Below are 18646 nucleotides of genomic sequence, written 5' to 3'. Positions count from 1 at the left end.
CCCATACCTGGTCCGGAAGGCCGTCTTGGAGATATCATCTCCCTTAATTCTGAGTTGATGGTACCTAGATCTAAGGTCGATCTTTGAGAAGATCTTGGCCCTTTGCAACTGATCGAACAAATCCTCGATGTGTGGCAACGAGTACTTATTCTTTATTGTCGCCTGGTTAAGCATTCGATAATTGATGCACAACCGCAATGATCCGTCCTTCTTTTTCACGAATAAGACGGGAGCTCCCTAGGGCGAGACACTGGGGCGAATGAATCCCTGATCCATCAACTCCTGCAACTGCTTCTTGAGCTCTCCGAGCTCGGCTGACGCCATCCGATATGGAGCCTTAGAAATTGGCGCAGTATCCGACATCAACTCGATGCTGAACTGCACCTCGCGAGGTGGAGGAAGGCCTGGCAGTTCCTCCGGGAAGACGTCTGGAAAATCTCGAACAATCTCCAAGTCTCCCATCGAGACTCGCATCGGCTCAGACTGGATGACACTGACCAAAAAGGCAGTGCATCCCTTCCTCAGGTAGCTCTGCGCCCCTTCAGCGACGAAATCAACTTGCTCGCCCGAACGGGTTTCACGATCTTGAATTCCATCTTGGGCATTCCTGGTGGAGATAAGACAATCCTGCTATCTCGGCAGAAAATCTTGGCATGATACTTGTGCAGCCAATCCATGCCTAGGATGACGTCAAATTCTGTCATCACTAGCAGGATAGCACAAGCCCGTAAATGCCGATCTGTCAAGACTACGTCCAACTCTGGTACGTAGGCCGCACAAATGGTGTTTTTCTCAATCGGGTTATACACTTCAAGGGTATTATGCAAGGGTTTTACAGGTATGTGCAAAAACTCGGCAAAATTTACCGAAATAAAAGAGTGTGTGGCACCATAATCAAAAAGCACAAAAGCCGTTTGGTTGGCGACAAAAAGGGTACCTTGCACTAGGTCGCCCTTGGTCAACTGCTCAGCCTTGGCTGAGTAGACGCGTCCCGGCGCCCTCCGTTGACCGCTTGCCTGCGGTTGTGGCGTCTGATACTGCTGTTGCGGCTGTGGTGGCCGAGGGAGCAAAGGTGCTCCGCTGGTCTGCCTGGAATCGCCAGCCGCCTTTTTGCGGCAATCACGGACGTAGTGGCCCATCTTGCCACAATACAGGCATCCGCCTGTATCGAGCGGGCACGCCTGCCCAAAGTGAGATCGCTGGCATCTGGGGCATACGTTGCCAGCCTGCTGCCTGGCTGGAGGGTTGCCCTGTGGCCGCTGACGCTTCGAAGGAGGATATTGTTTCCTTCCTCCTTCGCTCTTTACAAGAAGGAACAGTCGTTTGCCTGGGTCGTCGGAAGGTGTCTTCGGCTCACCACCCGTAGCGGGTGGCCTCCTGCTCTGAGTACTCTTAGTGCGCTCCCAGACTTCACTCAGAATGGTGGCGGCAGCAACTGCCGCAAAGAAGGTCGAGGGCATGCTCGTTAGGACCCGATGCATGAGTCCCTCCTTCAGCCCCCGAACAAACTTTCCTGCTCGCTCACAATCATCCGCAAACAGGTTGGGGCAGTAGGGTTTCAAACTCTGGAATTTGGCGATGTAATCCGTCAAACTCGAATTGCCCTGGCAGAGCTCTAAGAACTCCACCTTCTTTTTCTCCCTCGCGTGAGGCGGGAAGTAGTTCTCCAAGAAAGCCTTTCTGAAAGCTTCCCAAGGAATGGGCGAAATTCCCGAAAACTGCACACCCCGGGCCATTTCCCACCAACTGCGGGCATTCCCCTTCAGCCTGAAGGTCCCGAATAGCGTCTTCTTGTCATCGGGCACTGACAAGACCTCGAACACTCGTTCCACCTCCTTCACCCAGTTATCGGCCATGTCTGGGTCGGGCTTGCCGTCGAAGGTCGGGGGGTCAAGCTTTAGAAATTTCTCATACGTCACTGCGGTATGCGGGATCGGCTCAAGAACGGGCGCTGGTTCCCTTTGGGAACGAATCTGGTCTCGCATAGCCGCTGCCAGTGAACCTAGGGAATCCATCACCAATCCCCGCTGATCTGACCATTCGTCAGCAGACCCTTCGTTCGAGTTCCTTGCCATCCTCGGAGTAAACAAGGAATACCAATAATTAGAAATTTTAGGAAGCTCGAAACAAGCAAAAACATAAGTACTATTCATGTTTAACATGAGTAGTTTATGTAACCCCAGCAATGATGGTACATAAGCAAAACGTGTCAAGCCACTTAACTTAACAATGCAAAGTGCACCTAAACGTGTCAAGCCACTTAACTTAACAATGCAAAGTGCACCTACTAAGCAAGAGGAAAAGTATACTCACAGCGCGATGCAGATGCTCAATAGTCAAGAATCCTTGCTTCCCTTAACTCTGATACCAAGTTGTAACGCCCCAAAATTTCAAAATTGCAAACCTTTCAAAAAAACAGACAAGAGACTAAAAAGGAAACTCTTCATCTCAGAGATGGTTTACGAAATCAGCGGAAGACTATACTTTTGTTAATTTCAGAAAGGCAAGCTGACAACTTTGGGTGCGTTAGCTAAAAGAACCAAAACGCACAACCCATGCTACTTGCAAAAAAAAAACCACTTTCATTTAAGTTCTCCAAATAGTACAAAATTCGGATATCCCAAGGAAAATCCGTTACAAAACCCCAAACAACAGGACGCGAGCTAAGAGCAGGAAGAAGGACGTCTTGGAGCTATCTTGCCATCGCGCCATCGCCTGTGGTGTACCTGATCATCACCTGTACCCATAGAATGGGTTAGTTTCGCGAAAAACTAGTAGTGCAAGCGAATAAGTAGTGCAAGCGAGTCAGTAGTCCAAGAGAATCAGTAGTGTAAGCGAGTCAGTAGTGCAAACGAATCAGTAGTGCAAGCGAGTCAGTAGTGCAAGCAAATCAGTAGTGCAAGCGAGTCAGTAGTGCAAGCGAATCAGTAGTGCAAGCGAATCTCACGACCCAACAACCAATGTGAACAGACTTCATGTTCCAATATTACTGGCATGCGGGTACGCGCAGGCAAAACGTAGAAACAACTGAGACTAGTTCGGGCGTTTGTTATTCTATGTATTTTCAATAACCCGAATAGCTAGTTGAGTCCGCTCTAAAGGGGACGACTTTAGCCGAGAGAGGATTCCCTAGAGGCTGAAAAGCAGTGCCACGGATGCATCCAACTTCTGTAGAATTGTTAAGCTAACTATTGTAGCCCTTTTCCCCTAACTCCAATGACTGGGGAAGCCGGATCATTGCCCGTAGGGTGGTTGTTAACAACCTGTCCATTGGAGTTTTTGTACGGCTCTGTCATCTCTCATGATAGAACAACCAGAAGCGAATGGGTGCGTTAGGGGTTGCTTAACTAACGACCCATCCTATGTTGTGGTCTTCAAATCACTCGAGCATCTTGCCTGTGAAGGCGAATGTGAGGCCATTTATGTGATTACAGCATTGTGCATTTAGCACTGTTCGAGGTCGCACGACCGTCTCATCCGATCATCGCAGTACCAGACGTGTCGTGCACGACTACAAGTACTCTAGGATAAAGGGGGTATAACTCCTCAATGGAAGCCTCAACAGGTGTGTTTCACAAAGATGTAAAGTTTATCTACTTTACTTTATCTTTTGAAACAACAGTACCTTATGCCAACATTATGCATGTGATTATCTCGAATCACATCCGCTATCGAGGCATCTACATGTATTGCATGACTCGATACCGGTCTTGATAGACGAGATACAAGTTTCTCAACAGAATACCCGCTAAGAAGTTCGCTCGAACCCCCAATTCGGGATCACACGAGATATGCCAAAAAGGCGAGCAGAACCAGCCAGTCACTTCCTTCCAAATGCTTCGATTTGGAGCAGTCTTTGATGCTTTTGCGCAACTCCCTAAATCTCAAGTCGACTCTGCAGGACTGCGTACACTAAGAGCCAGGATCCTTGCGAGGTATCCCTCTCCTTAGACGAGGATGTGTCGCTCGCTCCCGACTAAACTCTTGTCGCAAGAGGGAGAGTGGTAAATGCCCCTTGCATCCTCCACGAGGATGCCTTTAAGGCATACGCAAAGAGCAATAACCTGCACGTCATCTGCAATAGCAAGGCAATACCAACACATATGCAAAAGCAAGAGCCTAGGCGCAGAGCGCGACTGCAAGGTAAATGCAGTAAGCAGAAGTGCAACGCTAAATCTCGACGCGATGCGTGACGACAAGTAAAAACTGATAGAAGGTAAAGAGCAAGGATTGCGAAACCGCATCTTTGAGTGAAGTGCATACTCGTATAAATATATATATTTGTATATATATATTCATTCAATGATCATTTTTAGCTTAATTGAACTTAATTCAATTATCCAAGTCTTCCGTGCAATCTTCCCCTACCTTGGAGGGTTACGAGCTTGCTGACGTACACGATTGACGGCTCTGGTCGCGGAGCGCGAGTGTGATCCGTCATAGCTGCAAATATCCGATATTAACATGCAAACACAGACAAAAGCAAAAGCAAGGCAAAGACTCGACTTCTTCGATACATAGGGCTGGGGCCAACCGTCCCAATTGACTCGAAAAAAGGGATGGGGCAAGGCCAAATGATCCTTGCTGCCAAAAAGAGGGATGTAGTCAATGCGAGCAGATGACTCACGTTTACTAGGAATTCCTCGTTGGAGACCAACAATTGTAATGATTTGTCCCCATCACGATGTAGCTTCCAAAGATTTCTCGGGCCTGTCGGCCAAGGATATAGGCTCGCGCACAAAGGGCAGGGGGTCATCGACCCCTGCTGGCAAACAAAAAGGCAGGGGACGATGGCCCCTACTTGCAGAAAGGCAAGGGCCGATGGCCCCTGCTGGCACAACTAAAAGGGGTAGGGAGGAGGGGCTCGGCCCCTCCCCTGCCATAGCAGAGAACAGGGAGGAGGGGCTCGGCCCCTCCCCTACCGTAACGGAAGAAGGGAGGAGGCTCATCCCCCTCCCCTACCATAACGAAGAGCAGGGAGGGGTGTCGTGCCCCTCCCCTGCTAAAAGGGGGCACAGGGAGGTGAGGGGGGGAGAGAGAAGAGACTGAGAGGGAAAAGAGGAAACAGTGGCGTACCAGGGGGTTTTCGGAGGAAGCTCGCCGAAGAGGAGCTCGCCAGAAAGAAAGGGGGGGTCGCCGATGTCGGTGGCGACGGGCTGTCGAGAGTCTCCGGCGTCGGTGACGGTGGATGAGCGAGAGAGAGAGTCGGGAGGAGACGAGAGGGCGAGAGGGGGTTTCATAACGCTCCTCCCGCCTGCCTCCCTGTCTTAAAAGACAGCGAGAGGCGGTGGTCTGGGTCGGGTCCGGATTCGACCCGAATCAAAACAAATTTTTTTTCCGTTACATTTTAAATGTAACTTGTACCTCGATTTAGCTGTCACTTTGATATCCTGATCACTGTTATCAGAATTGCTTATATTGTGGGAAGCTATATCACATAGGTACGGCTGCGGGTACAGGGCATGACATGTGTACAAACAGGATTTTCTAAAAGGATGGGTACAGGGGTACGGTTATATATATATATATATATATATATATATATATATATATATATATATATATATATATATATATATATATATATATATATATATATATATATATATATATATATATATAACATAGCAAATTGTACACCTGTTTTATATTTTACAAAATGCTCTATACATGAAGTTGTAGACTGTGAATATGAACTAAAGGTATAAAACATGTTAAAGATATATAATTAACTAACAATTAATAATAAAAAATATAAAGTTGACATTGTTTTCTTTTGACCCCAGTGTTATCTACATGTTGATTGGATCATGACATGGATAAATGGGTTGAGCCAAGTCCAAAACTCAGTTGACCCATCACTGAAGTACCCAAGTACCAATGCAGGTACAACATAAGTACAAGGGGCTAGTAGAATTACCCATTTTACATAGGTGGGAATCATACTTTCTATAAAAATCAATTTAAAAGCAAGAAATGTCCCACTCAAAAATGAGTAGGGACTAGGGAGCAATGAAGAATCAGGATTCTTGCCATTGGTGATTGTGATTCCTAAGAATAGTGATTTTGGATTTAACAAATCAATTTTTTGGGAAATGGATTTAATCAATCTTGATTTTTGGAAATAGGAAACATTAGCTCCTCTGAGAGCTTCTTATTAGCATATGTATCCCGTGTTGTCAGGACATTGCACTCAGATACACCGTGACACTTCATGGACACAGTGAAACTAGTGTTGTACACAATCGACATTGTGTCATTAACTTTATCTATTTCCTTTTGTAATATTGATTACTTATTTTTCATTCAGTTGCATTACTTTTCTTTAACATTTGTCATCAATTACATTACATTTCAATTTCAACATAGTTTTGCTATTCGATGTTTTCAATTGTAGTGATTTGGAATTATTGTGCCCATGAGGGCTCCACTCATTTGGTAGGGGGAACCCGTGAAAGTCACCAAGTTGACCAGTCATCATGAGTTTGAAACCCATGGTGTGCATCCTTTGATGCAAGATCAAAGCTGGGTGTGCTCCCTAGTGGGCAAGGTGGACCTTGGGTTTTATGCCAATGAACTCGGTGAGCGAGGCAGTTTTTCCCCTGTTATCCAAGAAAAAAAGGAATGATGTTCAAGAGTTTTCACTTTAGATGATATTAATGTTTTATTGCTTTAGGGTACACAAACACACGTATGTGCAAAGCTATTTCCCTGTATCCTAATCTTTGAGATCTGCAATGTCATACTGATGGTATTCACATCATGTCCCATTCCTGCATCCATATCCATATAATCCAACAAAATATTATCTACATGTAACCATTGTTCAAAACAACCTTAAAGTAATAACTTATTAGACTCATGAATAATAGAAAGTATTACCTATATTCTACATGTTTATTCAGATGTGTTAATAGGCCTTACAGAATATGTGATAACTGTCACATAAGTTTCTATTATTATTTTAAACACATTTTACTCCTAAATGCTATTCTCAAATATTGTGCATTATTGTTTCAATGTTGCACATACATTTCCATGTATTCTTTCAAACAAAATGAACCAATGATTTCCTATTATAACTTACAGATTATGATGTCCATATCCTAAAACTTCTTACCATTGCTTCCTCATCACGTCACAGAATCTTCTTCTAACTCAAATCCATGGCTGCCTGATTCCAATTCTTGCTTTCCTTCCAACTTTGGTAACTACATCTTTGATCCCTGATCAAACTTATCTCTACTCTATAGAAAGGAGCAATAATCTTGTTCAGACTCCAAACCTAAGATGTCTAGGTGATTCTTTTCTTTGTTCCAAACCAAGTTTTCTCACCAAATAATAGAGCCCATACTACATAACTCCTCACCCCTTCTCTCTCTCTCTCTTCCCCTCTTCTCATGTACTAACCCTTAAAATTGTTCTTTTTCTTGTTAAGAGAACCACCTCCATAACATGGGGCTATCTCTATCTTTGTCCATTTTCCATGTAAGCCACTTCTTAAAACAACCTCCTTCACATCCTAAAGCCTCTCTCTCTCTCTCTCTCTCTCTCTCTCTCTCTCCATAGCACATGTGGGTCAGCAACATGCACAGCTGCCCTCTGCACTCTTCTGCATGTACTGGAACCACTGTTGTTATTTTGTATGGACCAAACAGCTTATTCATCAGGCTTATCCCTACTACTATTGACATGCTATTAAACTGGTCATTGAAGAACCCATTGCTATCAAAGTGTGTTGCAACAGTTCCAGGCTTGCTAATTTGATTGTCAAAAACCACAAAGACTGAGTTGGCAGCAAGGCTGGATACCACAGCCTAATCCAAGCAAGCCATGGAAATGCAGAACTAAGAAGAACCAGTCCAAGGTATGGTATCAGTTACTGCCAGCATTTGGAAATTTTATGACATCTTCTAGTGTGCACTTGGATGCCACTTTTCAAGTTCATAACAGTAGTATGAAATTAAAAAAAAAAGATTTGTATTTCAGTGACTGCCTTAGGAATAATTTCCATGCAAAGAGTTTTGTTCAAATTTTTAGGAATATCAGAGTGATAAAATTCTATTACATTAGGAGTCGAATATTTAGTTTAAATTTTTTGTTGTAACATGATATTTTTTGGTAGTTGTTCAATTTGAGTTTTGCTATTGTTAATTAAAGTTGTACCATTTTCTTCATTAAGAAATAGGAGATTATAGTTCCTTTATTCACCAGGTTTCTTATTTGATCGAAGAGTGTTTGTGGATGCAGCTAATTTAATTTTATCAATAAATAAAGTTTTAAATTTCCTGTGGAGTCCTTTATGTTCTTGAAGATTTAAGATCATTTTATGCACTCAAGACTTGGTTTTTATGAGAAAGGTGTTACTTTTCTTTTAATCATAAAATTTCAGCCAATTAAGTTGGAATTTGCATGCTCCAAATTCTTGACTTCATTAAACAACTTGTAAATTTCCTAATATTCAACTATTTGCAATTAAAACTCCTTAACTCTAAGCAGTAATCTCCTAACAAATCTCAGCCTCATCGTGACAACTTGTTTTATGTGATTGTGATTCACACTGGGTTCTTGCATGTGACAGAATTTTTGCTGATATATGTTTACTTTGTCACATGCAATTTAAATTGTGTGAATGAGTTTAGTCCGTCATAAAAGCAAAGTATCCCTCAAAATTGATGAGATCTACTAAAGATGAACCAACAAAGTTGGCAACCTCAGAATTTTGTCTTGAATCAGTTAGACTTGATTGGGTGGCATAGGCAAGATGACTTGGTGAATTGGCACATCACATTAAATCAAGTCCACATATAAGAAAATAATAAAAAAGTTAATCAAATATGATAAGTGAGACCCCCCCTTTCTCTCCCTCTCTTAGTTTGGTGCAAAGCTCCAGCACATTACTAGTTTTAGGAAGATATGATGGATTTTATTGTAAAATTTTATATGAATACAATTAGATGTGTGGGTAGTATATTATCTTGTGGTACATTACTTTTTCTCCTTTTAGACTCATTTTTTGGTACATTATTGTTTTTGTTAACTTTTTATCCTTTGATTGTTGCAATAACTGTAGTTAGGGAAACCTCGGTGCCATATATCCAATTTTGATTTGTTTCAATGTGACAGCATTGACGGAAAGCAGGTTCATATGACAGAGGATCACCGGGTAACAAGTGAGTCTGAAAGGATTCGTTTGGCAAAAATGGGAGGCCCATTGAGAGACGGTGAAACACGGCTTTGTGGTGATGACTCTTATTCATCTTTATGTTATGATTTCTAAATTCGTGGGTTTTCTAAGTTTTGCCTTTTCTTTTTCACAACTTGTTTGCAGGTCTAAATGTAGCACGGATGCTTGGAGACAAGTTTCTAAAAGAACAAGACTTGCGCTTTAGTTCATCACCATACATAAGTCAGGTTGTGCACATAACTAGAGTGAGCAGGGCCTTTGTCCTCTTAGCAAGGTGATTATTGCATGTGGTCACATCATTAAGTTTCATCTTAGATTTGTTTTGTGTAATTTGTTCTATATTCCGTTTTGTCCAATATTGTAAAAGTTGAGTTGGATCAGCATGATGTAGTTGATCTAGTATGTCATAAGAGCTGATCCAATTAAATTAAATTAAATTAAATTAAATTATCGGGTTTTATGAAAATCACTATGATCCAGTAAATTGTCCCACCTTGCCTGATTTTACCAATTTTCTTGAATTAATAAAATAATAAAAAAGATAAGTATACAAAATGTTGAAAGGGTTCACAGTTATAGATATTTTATCACCCTCAGTTTCCAGAAAGAAAGAAGCATACGGACATGGGAAAACGGAAATCTGTGATGGTTCTGGAGAAAAACCCCTCTGTTTAAAATATAAGAGGCAAATCATCTCCTAGAGCCCTCCTTAAAGGGCTAATAAGAAAAAGAGAGTATAGATAATCCTTTCCATAGACAGACCAGTTTGTTCCTAGGAGATGTTTCAATGTTTATTTTATGGACATTGACGTAGATGGCATTAACTTTTGGCACAATACCGTAACTGGCTGTGAACAAGAAAATGACACATCTGTCCAATTTACTTTTTTCTTGATAGTTTTGCCCTTTTGTCACATGAAAAATCAAGCGCCGTGTTTGAAATCATGGCACCTAATTTTTTTAGTTGAGAACTTACATGGCGCCTGATTTTTCAGGCAAAAACTTACATAGTATCTGATTTTTCCAATCAAGGCATCTGATTTTTTCAGGCGATAACTTAGAAAAGTGGTTTTGGCTAAGGCACCTAATTTTTCAGGCGACAAAAAGGCAAAGCCATCAAGAAAAAAATCAATTGGTGAGATTTATCATATTTTCTAATTTGCAGCCAATCTTGGTATTGTGCCCAAAAGCTAGTGCCATCTATGTCTTTATCGGTTTATTTTATTACATATGGGATTAAACATTCATGGTTTTCGTCTAATCCTCATTGTTATTTGCTGTGGTTTTCTACACTGCAAAACTTTTCTTTTCTAGAAAGTTAAATGCCATGCCCTGACGTTGAATTTCTTGTTTATAAGGTAAAACTGATCCCCTCTGATTTCCACAGTTTTTTTGCTGATTTGACAAGAATTAGTTTGCCATCGACTCCTGTTGATTTCAGTTTTACAGCATTGGTTTTGTCCATCTAAAGGACCTGATGCATCCAAGTCCGACTTGGAATATCAGGGACTTGTGTGACCCAATTAGAGCAAGTTGCACCATGTGTCTGCTGTACAATGTTTCAGTTTCAAGTTTGGTTAATGGCTGCAAGCATTGTTCTCCCATTCATCAATGTCATGGTCTCATTCTATTTTTTCCGTTTTATGTATATGAAAAAAATTGCAGTGATGGCCTTTGGGATGTTCTTGGCATGAAGAAAGCAAATCAGCTTGTTCTTGAGGTAAGTTATCTCCCTCAAAATTTTGAAGTGCCGTTACTGTATCTAAATGGAATTTTTTGGCGTGCTGTGTGCAGTGGAGAGAAAAGTATGGTGTAGCAGATCAAGGGAATATAGCAGAGATGATAGCTAAATTAGTGTTGAGAGAAGCAAGAACTTTGAGAACCAAAGATAATACATCTGTCATATATCTGGATTTTGCTACAAACAGAACATCCTATTGTATAATCTAACACCCAAAATTTAAATGGAAAATGGCATATCGTGTTTCTCTTCAGGTGTAAATATTTACTCCGGCTTATTCTTGCTTCTGTTTCATTTTCCTTTCTGTTTTGCTGCACTCAAACAAGAAGGAAGAGAGGCAAGGCGAGGGCAAGCGTACTAGGAATTTCCACGTAAAAAAGAAAGGCTGTTACCTTAAAAACTTGGTCACAGAACAAAATGCTTATACAGTGATTTGTGGGTCCTTGATCTGTTGCTTGGGAAAATGGTTGGGCTTTTGTATCAGATTGTAAGTAGACATGACTGCTAAATTCCTTGAGCACATCAAGTTTTGGCAAAACTGCAATGCAAGTCTAACGTTACTATCATTTAATACTTTTTACCATAATTATACCTAGTGCAACCTTTGAGAGAGAGAGATCTTGAAACCAAGGTTGTTAAATGCGAGGCGTTGGAGCGTAAGGTTGGAGCGTAAGCTTCATGATCAAAATAATAAAATAAGCTTCAAGACCACTGTCCTCTCACACATACCATCAAACACTTGGCGTGCATGGCATCAATAGCTCCGCGACCTCGATTGGTGATCTATAAGGTCATTTGGCATGAAGATTAAGTTGGCAATATTTTTTTGTTAAGTCCAGCTTTTTCAATCTTATCGACTTCCAACAATAACATATTAATCAAACTCTCATTTCTACGCACAACTCCATTCATGAGTAATTGGTTGTCCTTTCTGGGGTTTCTCATCATCTAGATTACTTATGGCTCTGATGCAGTGCTTTGATCAGAGTCCCAACAGAGAATCAGTTCAAATTATTTATTCCATGTCTGATGGTTCAATGAAAACATTGAGATGATAAGAAACATTACGCCAACATGCAGAGTGGCCTTCTATTATAGGACATGAACTGTTAAGGCTGTATCTAGATATAACTCATCCAAACCTCAAGAAAGATGATTACAAGCACAAGCAGGGCATGTGAGGAGAAAAGAAAAACGATATACAAGGTAAAAAGTGTTCTATAACAGAAAGATGGCATTCACAATAAGTGATACTTGCTGACACCCATTCAATACTACAACAGATCCATGATATGCATGGTTCTGAAGCAAATTGTCAATGCAAGAAGGTGTATAATTTCAAAATACATTTAAAATCATTCAAACAGCAAAGGTTATGGCAGAATTCTTAAAATATGGTTTGCTGCCAATAAAAAAGGTCACACCAATTTCACAATCACAGTACCACTACAAAGTGTAAAGAAAATAGCTGGAAAATTAAACTGAACTCACAGGATTGTTGGCTGTAAGAACAGATGCAATACATAAATCAGCTAGCTCGTGAATTTCCTCCATGTTATGCTATTTCATCTTATTCGTACATCAGCAAGTGCATATCGCAAAAATATTTGCTTTAACAAGAAAATATGGATGATGCACGAATAATCTGAATGTTACAAAAAGCACAAAGTGGTAAACGCCTCACTGTAATGCCTCAGTACCTTGAACGTGCGCTTCGCCTCTGAGGCGTATGCTTCAGGTACTGAGGCTTACGCCTCTCACAACACTGCTTGAAACAACTAATTTTGTGCATGGATATGTGAAAGAGTGGAGCGAATATATAGAGAAGCGGGGAGTGGTTTTGAATGACGACTATTTCAAATTTGGTGACTTTAACATTTTGGAAGAGATGGTATGGGTTTATAATGGAGTTCTTGTGCAGTTAGAATCAGAGAAAATGTGTTGTTTTTAAGTTTAATAAGAAAAAGGTGGCATTTATATAATTGGCTCGTGTAGTTTGACCCTGAATTTATATTGACTAGTTCATTGTAACTGATTTTATTTCTTTTGGGTTTATGCTGTTCTTTGAAATAACCTATTTCTATTTTCAAAAGAAAAAGGTTGTGTATTTTGGGAGAAGAAAAAAACAAAAGAAAAAAAGGTGCCCTTGTCATATTACACAATGATTATACGAGAATAATAGATCGTAAAAATTAGACATGCAGTCTCATGCTGGTGTTTGTGGAAGCGGAATGGCATTTGAGCAAGTATCAATGGAAGGAGTTATTGGGGAAAAAAGCTACTTTTGTCTTTCATATGATAGGTGATGGTTGAGGTTGGTTTTCAAATCCAACAATACAAATAATCTCTCTCTCTCTCTCTCTCTCTGGATCCAAGCATGGTCTGCAGTTCTGTCTCATAATGGAAATGTTGAATCGCAGTCTCTGTTTTTTGGTCGTAACCTTGCTCCGAACGGATATTTCCGCTCTAAAGAAGGCTACCTCGCTCTCCTTCTGTCGGGGGTGGACCGGTTTTCGACGAACCTGATCTGGGGCAAGGGTCCCACTCCGAGATCATGTTTCCTGGCTTGGCTAATCTTACACAATCGGGTGCAGACTGACAACTTCCTCAAATCCATCGGATTTCATCTGCCGAGTAAATGTGTGTTGTGTGAGGTGGCTGAAGAATCTGCCTTTCACCTTTTTTGGGAGTGCTCTGTTTTTCAAAACATCTTTAAGGTGACTTGGAATAAGCCGGGGGTCAGCGTACGTCAGGAATCGTTCGCCAATGATTTGTTGTGGGGTCCTCAACCAGTTCGTCATTGCAACAAATGGCGTATTATTTGGCGAACTTGGCTTCTCTCGTCATGGTGGGCCGTATGAATGACTCGCAACAACGCTATTTTTCGGCATATTCCGGCAGTGTTCAACAACATGGTGAACCTTATTTTGGCGGACGTATACGCCATTCTCCGCATCAACATCCCTGATCTGCAACACCATCTGCCTCCAGGGACCATTCATGATCCTGGGTGATGCTTGTCGCCTAACTGTATTTGCTTCTTGTTTCTTTCTTCCTTTTCTCCTTGCATCTCTCCTTTTCTTTTTTTTCCTTTTTTGGGGCTCCTTGGCATGTCTTGGGCCCGTGTTTGGTTTCCCGGTAGGTTCAATGTTGGTTGAACCTGTTTTCGTTTCGTAATGTTGATGGTTATAGTTCGTCTCTCTCTCTCTCTCTCTCTCTCTCTCTCTCTCTCTCTCTCTCTCTCTCTCTCTCTCTCTCTCTCTCTCGTGCGCACACACACACAGATTGAACACTTCTTGCAAGGTTCAACAGTGTGAACTTGCAAATGCCAGCGTTTGGCATGTTGCTGGCCACACTCTTGGTTTTTCTGTAGCAACCAGTTATGGAGTTGAAACAAGAGGAAACATTGATGACCTATTTGGCTTTGTTTGCTGGATCTTTCAACAGAACTATGAAACAAATATTTCTTTGAAGGAGTGGCTGGCTATATCTTCATAGCAACCTACTAGAATTTGATTTTTTTTATAAGCAAGCTGGGGTTAGGCAGAGCCCGACCAGGTACAAAAGAAATGAAAAGCTAATACGGGAATCACTCCGGTGGTTTGTCCTTCCAAATCCTATTAACACCCGAGGAAGCCATCTTAGCCAACCTATAAGAGGTGTAATTGCTCAATGTAGATGCATATCTGCACTTCACCCTCTTGACCGGATGGAATTGGCGAAAGAACCCACTGCAAGATAGAGTGAGAAGTGGTCCTCAAGCAACGAATTTATAAAACTTACCCTATCCAAACTTGATAACTCTTAACAGGATTTGCTCAGAATGAGAAATGTGCTGCAAAATTGACGGCCAAGCTTGTAATTCATCCTTAATAGTAGGACCTGAGGAAGTTGTCCAACCTATTAGCAGAGATCGTGCAGAGGAGTCACGAATAACAAACCTAACCTGTCAGTGACATAGAGTAAGAGTAAATGGAAAGTGATAGCCATCTGGGGTTAGGCGGAGTCCATCGATTAGCAAAGACCCACCTCTGAAAAAATTAACATTGTGTTGTGGCCTAAAATGGAAAGGATTATCTCACAGACTGCATTTAAAGAATCAATCTGAAACCTCAAAGAGGAAGAGTGACAATTATCAAAGAGAATACTGTTATGATAATCCCAAATAAATCTGACAGTTATTTGAAAAGAAATTAACCAACACATAGATATGTGCTTTTCATGAAACTTGTATCGGGACCAACTGCTTAAAATGAGTAAGAAACATGAGAATCATGCCATTGTTTGCCAAAAAATTGAGCTATTTGGAACTAAATAGGAGGAACCATCACATAGGATGTAAAGAGATAGTCTTGCGATTCTTCCTGAGATTGGCATAAGCAGCATAGGTTTGCTAAGGCAATTCCAATTAACTGAAGACGATGTCGAGTTACGAACTTATTGCTTAAGGTCAACATGAGGGTAAGCGCCGCACACGGACTATGTCCCGAGAGCCATATGAGAGAACTGAAATCAAAATGGTCTCCTTTAGCACGCACCTGATTCCAAGCTAGCTTAGTAGTGTTCTGAATTGAGCCTTTCCAGTTGAGCACATCCGGTTGGTTGGAGAATGAAATGTTTGGATGAATGGAATTGATGATCTTAATCCTGTCCTGCAATGAAATGTAAGGGAAGTCTAGAACACTTTGAGGCAAAGTGGCAACTGCCTCAACAACAATAACAACAACAACTACGCCTTCATCCCAAAACAATTGGGGTCGGCGATATGAACCAAAAAAGAAAATCATTCTGGGTCTTCCACATGAATTCTTCTCCTCCAATCATTTATATTCAATGCCATGTCCTCGGTGAGGTTCAAAGCATTCACATCCTTTCCTATCATCTTCATCCAAGTCTTCCTAGGCCTACCCCGACCTCTTTTAACTAATATATTTTTCCATTTCTCTATCCTTCTAACTGAAGCATCATTAGGCCTTCGCCGAATATGTCCAAACCACCGTAAACGATTCTCTCTCATCTTATTTTCAATGGGTGCAACGCCTACCTTCTTACGTATCTCTTCGTTCTGAATCTTATCTTTTATTGTATTTCCACACATCCATCTAATCATACACATCTCAGCTACACTCATTTTTTGAATATGATGTCTCTTGGCAGCCCAACATTCTGTACCATATAATAAAGCGGGCCTAATAGTCGTCCTATAAAACTTTCCCTTCAACCGCAATGGCATTCTATGATTGCACAACACTTCAGTTGCACTTTTCCATTTCATCCACCCAACCTTTATCCTATGATTTACATCTCCATCAATTTCTCCATACTTTTGAATGATAGATCCCAAATATTTGAAAGAATCATCCACCGGTATTTCGTGCTCACCAAGCTTCACTACACTCCCATCACTACTTCGTTGCTTACTAAATCGACATTCCATGTATTCTGTCTTACTCTTACTCAACTTAAAACCTCTTGCTTCCAATGTCTGTCTCCATAATTCTAACTTAGCATTAACCCCAGCTCTAGACTCATCAATCAAAACAATATCATCAGCAAACAACATACACCACAACACATTTTCTTGAATTGATCTCGTAAGCTCATCTATCACTATAGCAAATAGGAAAGGGCTTAAAGAAGATCCTTGATGTAACCCAACCGTTATAGGAAAATTGGTTGTCACTCCTCTACAAGTGCGAACATTGGTTACTACTCCTTCATACATATCTTTAATTATACTAATGTATTTGAGAGAAACACCTTTCTTCATCATTGTCCACCAGAGAACGTCCTTAGGTACTCTATCATATGCCTTCTCCAAATCATTAAAAACTATATGCAAATCTTTGTTCCTCTCTCTATATCTCTCAATAAGTTGTCTAAGAAGAGGCAAAGTGGCAATTGCCTCTTAAACAAAAATAAAAAGAAGATGCTTGTAGCCAATAGATGATAAAGGAGTGTCTAAAACACCAACCAATGTGTAAGCACCAAGCCAAGGATCAAACCATAATTCAACAGTATGACCATGACCAATTTGCCATTTGGCATGAGTTTTAATGATGTTGATGCCCGATTTAATGTTGCGCCATATGTGCGAGCATTGCAACCGAGTGGTAGGAGCCCATAGAGATGTGGGAGACAAATATTTCACTTGCATTAGATGACACCAGAGATTGTCCAAACCAGTAGCAAGATTGCTGGCAAATTTAGCCAATAAGGCAATATTAACATCTTGTAGTCTTTTAAGAGTGAACCCACCTTTAGAGTGAGGTTTACACACAAAGTCCCATGCAAGTAGATGAATACCACTTTAATGAGAATAATCCTACCCGCCATAGAGAGGAGATTACCACTCCAGGATGATAGTGCAGATTGAAATTTATCCAATAATGGAGAGCAAAGAGAAAAATAAAGTTTACTTGTGAAAATAGGTACACCGAGGTACCAAATAGAAATAATACCATTCTCCCAATTGATAAGCTGATGGGAAATCTGAATCCTCTTCTTATCAACCTTCAAAAGGAAGAATCAACAATTTAGCATGGATAACTTGAAGTCTAGACTTTGCTTAGCTTGAAAGTCATACATTATCTGAACAAAATTGCATACAGACTGCCCGTTATCCTTGATAAAAAACAAAAAACTATGACTCCATTTAAATGAGCCAATGGTTACTGGAACAAAGTATTTGGAGCTTTATGTGAGTTGAAGTTCACTAGAAAGCCTTTCCAACATAATTAAGAAAAGATACAGTGAATGATGATCACCTTGTCTAATGCCTCTGGTGGACGAGAACATTTTGCCAGGTTGTCCATTAATCAAAACAGTAAACCTAGCAGTAAACACACACAACATTACTCTATGGATCCATAGAGGATGAAAGCCAAAAAATTCCATCGACCTCTGCAAAAATCTCCAATCAATCTTGTTGTAGGCCTTCAAAAAATCTGTTTTCAATAAAAAACTAGGAGACGAGGAATGTTCCATGGTGTCAACCAATTCATGTGCAATAAGGATACTTTCATGGATGTTGCATCCTTTGAGAAAGACTCTTTGATTATGTGATAAAAAAATGATCGTAGTGTATAATAAAAATGACACGTTTCTTGAAATGCCTTCAATCTTTTCAAATTTGTTTGTTGTCCAAAATCATAAATACTGTTATTTTTAGGACCATTTTATCCTTCATACTTATCATTTTTGGTGCAAATTTTCTTCATATGCGAATTTTCTCTGTTTTCACCGGAAACACCTTAGCCATATATATTTTATGAGAATTTAGTAAAAATTTTATGCGAGGTAACTCAACTATTTGTGAGGATTCTCTATTTGAGTTTAAAAAAAAAAATCACATCTTTTTTATGTGAAGTAACTTAGGTATTTGCTATGTTTTTCGGTTCGAGTTTAAAAGAAATTTTGCAGATATTTTATGCAAATTTAGGAATTTTTATGCGAAGTAACTCAGGTATTTACGATATTTTCTATGCTTCTCAGTTTAAGTTTAAAATAAATTTCATAGATTTTTTATGCAAATTTAAACTTTTTTTAAGTGAATTTGCGATGTTTGGAGGTTCGAGTTTAAAAGAAAGTTCACTCACACTTATTTTATGTAAATTTCATAAAAAAAATTTATGCGAGGTAACTCAAGTGTTTGCGGGGTTTGTAGGGAAGAGTTTGTAGCGCATTATTTCTTGTCAAAAGGAAATGATCTGAGTTTC

General features: G+C 40.5%; 1 protein-coding gene across 3 annotated transcripts in view; it reads left to right on the top strand.

The window, feature by feature from the left end:
* Positions 1–11189, top strand: part of LOC149837174 (protein phosphatase 2C 70-like) — a 98526-nt gene extending 87337 nt beyond the window's left edge. For 2 of the 3 annotated variants that reach the window (XM_090005868.1, XM_090005865.1), the window contains 4 exons: positions 9127–9242; positions 9332–9461; positions 10853–10907; positions 10982–11189. In XM_090005868.1, coding sequence (XP_089861994.1) covers positions 9127–9242; positions 9332–9461; positions 10853–10907; positions 10982–11137 — 457 coding nt within the window. In that variant the 3' untranslated portion in view covers positions 11138–11189. The remainder of the gene's footprint in view (positions 1–9126; positions 9243–9331; positions 9462–10852; positions 10908–10981) is intronic. The other variant, XM_090005867.1, reaches the window with a different exon arrangement.
* Positions 11190–18646: the final 7457 nt, after the last annotated feature.

The sequence above is a fragment of the Nuphar pumila genome, chromosome 5 (assembly GCF_984573655.1).
Source record: "Nuphar pumila chromosome 5, dmNupPumi1.hap1.1, whole genome shotgun sequence".
In the NCBI taxonomy this organism is placed as follows: Eukaryota; Viridiplantae; Streptophyta; class Magnoliopsida; order Nymphaeales; family Nymphaeaceae; genus Nuphar; species Nuphar pumila.
Note: the sequence above shows the minus strand (reverse complement) of the source record. Positions and strands in the feature narration are given on the sequence as shown.